The sequence below is a fragment of the Panthera uncia genome, chromosome D2, assembly GCF_023721935.1.
Source record: "Panthera uncia isolate 11264 chromosome D2, Puncia_PCG_1.0, whole genome shotgun sequence".
NCBI classification, from domain to species: domain Eukaryota; kingdom Metazoa; phylum Chordata; class Mammalia; order Carnivora; family Felidae; genus Panthera; species Panthera uncia.
The window spans coordinates 80,244,704-80,249,514 of record NC_064818.1 but is presented as its reverse complement, the minus strand read 5'-3'; the positions used below and the strand labels follow the sequence as shown (position 1 = coordinate 80,249,514).

The following is a 4,811-nucleotide window of genomic DNA, read 5'->3' as shown; positions in this document are numbered from 1 at the left end:
TGGGCCCCAAACTGAAGACAGCTCAACAGTGGTCATTAAGGAAGATGAGCACATATATCAATGTGGCTCACAAAGCTCTTTAAGAAAGAAGAAGAGGGGCGCTCAGTCGGTTGAGCGTCCGACTTCAGCTCAGGTCATGATCTCACGGCTCGTGGGTTCGAGCCCCGCATTGGGCTCTGTGCCGACAGCTCGGAGCCTGGAGCCTGCTTTGGATTCTGTCTCTCTCTCTCTCTCTCTCTCTCTCTCTGCTCCTCCCCACCTCGCACTCTCTCTCTCAAAAATAAATAAACATTAAAAAATATTTTAAAAAGAAAAAAAAAAACCAATGGCATTTATATACATATTTTTTTTTTACATCAAGGGATAAAAACATAGTATTCAGACACTGTGAGTCTTTTTTAAATGGCATTTTATTTTTTTTGTTGTCAATGAATAACTTTTGAGCCTACTAGAAGAGTATTATGATTATAGTGGATAAAAAAATATAGATGACAGAATAAAAATATTAGGTTACACAAAGTTAGTTGGGTTTGTTTGTTTGTTTTTCTTAATCATTGTCCACCAACATTTTCAGGACTTTGGAGCTTAGAAAAAAAAAAAAAATCAACAAAGCTTAATTTGTGTATTTTTTTTTCACTTTCAGCAGTTAAAAATTAAGAACACATATAGAGATTCATTTGCGGACGCCTATGACAATAAACGGAAGGACCAAAAACATTAAAACTTACGTTCTAAGAACCATCGTATATACAAACTTCTGTACAGAATGACGACAGAAAGAATTCACCCGGTTAAAGCCATCTCTGTGCTATAGGCATTCTTTTTTAAAAAAGAAAGAAAACGTATCTTCCTATACTTGTATTTACTTTCCCACCTGATCCAGTATTTTTAATGGTGTTTCTACTCCATAAATTAGTAACTGTTCAGTAGCTGAGAAATATCCTATTTTAAATTATACCAAAGGAAATCAGGAAGTTCCCTGAAAGAGTTGACCTTAACTGCCTGATATAGGTTGAAGATACACTTGACCGCAAAATCACACCCGCAGGAGGAGGGTTGATAAAACACCCTTCGGTAGTAAGCTGGGGTTCGGCCTCGGGAGAAGAGTAGGATTCAGTTACTACTCGGTCTCGTGGGTGGTGGCCTAACCTCTCCTACTGCACAAAACCCAGGTCAGCCGAGTTCTTCGCTAATGTGTCATTTGGCACAAAGGGAGGGCTTCTGGGCAAGACTTCGGCTCTCTCGAGACAGACACAGTCAGAAGCCCCCAGTTTTGATCAACACCACAGTACGGTCCAGACCCACATCCACCTTGCTCCCCGAAGCTAACGGCCACCCACGCCATGGCTGGAAACGAACTCCTTTCCAGGACGAGCAATTGCACTACTTATCAGACATCACAGGCCTAATGAGGTAAACACCAGACGCGGGAGAAGACGCGGAGGGAGGGACGGGACGGCGGCCGGTGCTCTCCGTGCGGTCCCGCTGTCTTCACTGCACGATGCCAGAGTCCACGGACGTCTGCTTGCGCGTGGTCTTTGGGGGGGGCGGGGGTGGCGTCTTGCTGGGCAGCGGAGGCGGTGCGTGCTAGAAGACACGGAAACACGGCAGGTGCCACGTTACTCATGCTCTGGGGGATGGGGGGTGGGGGTGGGGGATGGGCTGACCCGGGGCAGCGGCAGGGAGGGGAAGCGACTCTGCACCCTGGGTGGGGACGGCCCTCTCTGAGTGACCCGGGGCTGGAAGGTCTGCCGCACATGGGGCCTTTCTGGCATCGCTGATTAACTGCTTTTCACAAAGCCCTTCAGAAGGCCACATGGCCACTGAGAAGGGAAACCGCTGCTCTGCGCGTTGATCCAGGGGCCCCTGGAGAGGGACTGGTTTCAGGACTGGGCAGTTTAAATGCTTAAGGGCAAAGCAGAACCAGGGCCACCCAGGCGGCCTGGTGCTGTCACAGCTGAGCGCTCCTGGACGAGGACCTGCGGGTCCCCTCTCGTGTGCCCGACGAGGCCCCTAAACCGTCCAGGGTCCACACAAGCCCTCGGAGATGTTCTCCGGGGCTGGGCGAGGAGCCCTTCCTTGCTCTTGGAACTAGGAAGGCCGCATGAGAGAGGGTCGGCCGGATACCTGTGGCCACTGCCCAAGTGACCCGTTTAAAGGCAGCTTTTTGTCTAATCTCTTCCAACACTGCAAATGGAGTGGGATGAACAACGTTAGGGGCATGTTTGAAGTCTTCATGAGGGAACCACATTATTTACAGAATGGGGGCAGCTGTGCCTCAATAAAATAATTTACAAAAAGAAAAGGGTGGCCAGGGGCGCCTGGGTGGCTCAGTCGGTTAAGCGTCCGACTTCGGCTCGGGTCATGATCCCAAGGTTGGTGGGTTCGAACCCTGAGTCAGGCTCTGCGCTGACACCTCGGAGCCTGGAGCCTGCTTCGGATTCCGTGTCTCCCTCTCTCTCTGTCCCTCCCCTGCTCACGCTCTGTCTCTCAAAAATAAAATAAACATTAAAAAAGAAAAAAAGAAAAAAAAAAGAAAGGGCGGCTGGCTGTATTTGGTCCACGGGCTGTTGTTTGCCTCTTGGGATTCCTCCGAACGAACTGATAGTTGCAAAGGTGATAGACAAACCTCCTGTCAGGGCGTGAACGATGGAGGGCAGACGTTGCCCCCTTGCTCTTGGCACCCTCGTGACCTCATGACCGCCACGGACGCCTGCCACACAGGCCATGGTCTGTAACAGGTGCTGAGCACACAAGGATGTGAATGAGCGGACACATGAATGAATGAGTGAATGAACGGATGAATACAGGAGCAGACGTGGGGGGCAGAAGGAGCCAGGATGAGATCGCAGAACGCTAGCATCTAAGGAAAGGTCGGAGCGGAGTTTTTAGCAGCCTCTCGGTGGAGGCTCACATTTAGCCCAACGTGAGGGAAGGAGTTTCAAGGACAAAACGGTGGTGCTGTAGGCTCTTCCTCGTTGCCCAGATTTCCTCCCGATTCACAGACAAGTAAGTACCAAGACGACCTGGGGCTTCACGTGCAGAAGAGAATAAATACGGAGAGACAGAACTCAGGGACTGGCATTGAGGCATTACAGAAAAGTCACGCAAAATAATAGGCTTAAGTTTTCTTAAGGTTGCTAAGCACAGTTAGAAAAAAAAGCAGACGCCTATTTAAGGGACGCGATGACCGGGGTGCTTAGGTACTTGTGAAAGGCACAGGGACAGGGCAGGGCGAGCGCTCGAGGGCCAGGCTGACACAGCAGGACACAAGCGAGACGCTGCAAATGCCCTTTGTGCCAAATGGGGAGACGGTGGGTTTATCAGTGTTCAGCGAGACGATAGCTCAGATCACTGCTTGTGAGAGCCATTTTCAAAGAAACGACGGCTTAAAGTGGCAACAGCCGGTATCAGGGTTGACCACGAGCCCGGGGCGGATCAATGACAGTGACAGGAGGTATCGATCGCCTCCCAGGGCAGACGAGTGATCCTTATCCTACAACAGCCCGCAGGGCCGGCACGGAGCGAAGCGGCCTCGAAACGCCACCGCTTCCAACCGATGATGACACTGCTCCACGGGCACGTCACTGCACCTCTGCTGCAGGTAAATCGCACAGGAAGCAAACGGCAAAGAGACCTGGGTTCTTAGTCTCATTGAACCCGCCACCCGTTCAGAAAGGGAGCCGAGGCGCACACGTGTTCCTTCCCGACCCGGCAGCACGTGGCATCAGTGTGGCGTCGGTCACCCCACATGATGCAGCGACAAAACGGGGATAAAATGTGGCCCCTGAACTGATCTGTAACCACATGGACGCGGTAGTGTTTCCAGGCTCAGAATTTCCAGGTCGCCGGTGTAGGGACAGACTGGGGCACGGTCCTGCTTCTCCAATGAAATAAAGATATGAAAATAAAGGTGGGATCGGTTAAGTAAGCTGTTAGGAAAACAACACCCCAGCCGGTCAATGTCCTCACTCGACCCCCTGTGCCTCCTTTCTTTCTAACTTGTAGTTAAAAGTCTGTGGAAAAGGTCAGACTCATGTTTTCGCGGTTGCAATGAACCACTCCGGCCTCCTGAAAAGCCATCATAGGTAATGTGGCCACATCTCCGAGGCCAGTCCCTCCCTGTGGCATCTCTGGGGACAGGACAGAGGGCCGACTGGAAAGGCACTGTGGCCTCAGGAGGCCAGTCATCGCCTCAGCATCAAAGATGAAGCCCCACTTCTGGTGTTTTTTTTTTTTGTTTTTGTTTTTGTTTTTGTTTTTTTATATAAGAGGAATAATCAAGTACGGGTACTGTAAATAAATTCCTTCTCTCTTGTGCTTTCTCACAAGAAGAGAGAAAATAAACTTGCAGAGCACTCCATAAAAAAGTACCCATGAAAGAAAGAAAGGAAGAAAGAAAGAAAAAAAGAAAAAGAAAGAAAAAGCGGGTACATAGGATTTGTATTGATTTTTAAGGGGGAAAAATGTGCGTAGCTGTTAGGAGAAACCTGCAGTCATATTAAAAACCTCATGTCTTCAGTGTTCGACGGGAGCTCTGTTGCCATGTCATGACTTTGCTGACCCGCTGCCCGTGTGCACGGGAATGTTTTACTTTTCACTCTGCAGTGATTTAAATGTATAAAGCTATGAATAATGTGGCCGCGGAAGGGAGGAACCTGGAAACAGATCTCCTGGGGCTTCGGGGTCAGTCCACCGGTGATCCACTGTGTGCCCGCTGACCCCCGTGTGCACGCCGACTCCCGTGTGCACGCCGACCCCCGTGTGCACGCCGACCCCCGTGTGCACGCCGACCCCCGTGGGCACGCCGA

At 50.4% G+C, this 4,811-nt stretch overlaps 1 protein-coding gene across 1 annotated transcript in view; it reads right to left on the bottom strand.

The window, feature by feature from the left end:
* Positions 1 to 392: 392 nt before the first annotated feature.
* Positions 393 to 4,811, bottom strand: part of DOCK1 (dedicator of cytokinesis 1) — a gene marked incomplete at its 5' end in the record, with an annotated part of 461,308 nt that continues 456,889 nt past the window's right edge. The window contains one exon of the mRNA XM_049646029.1: positions 393 to 1,587. Coding sequence (XP_049501986.1) covers positions 1,492 to 1,587 — 96 coding nt within the window. The remainder of the gene's footprint in view (positions 1,588 to 4,811) is intronic.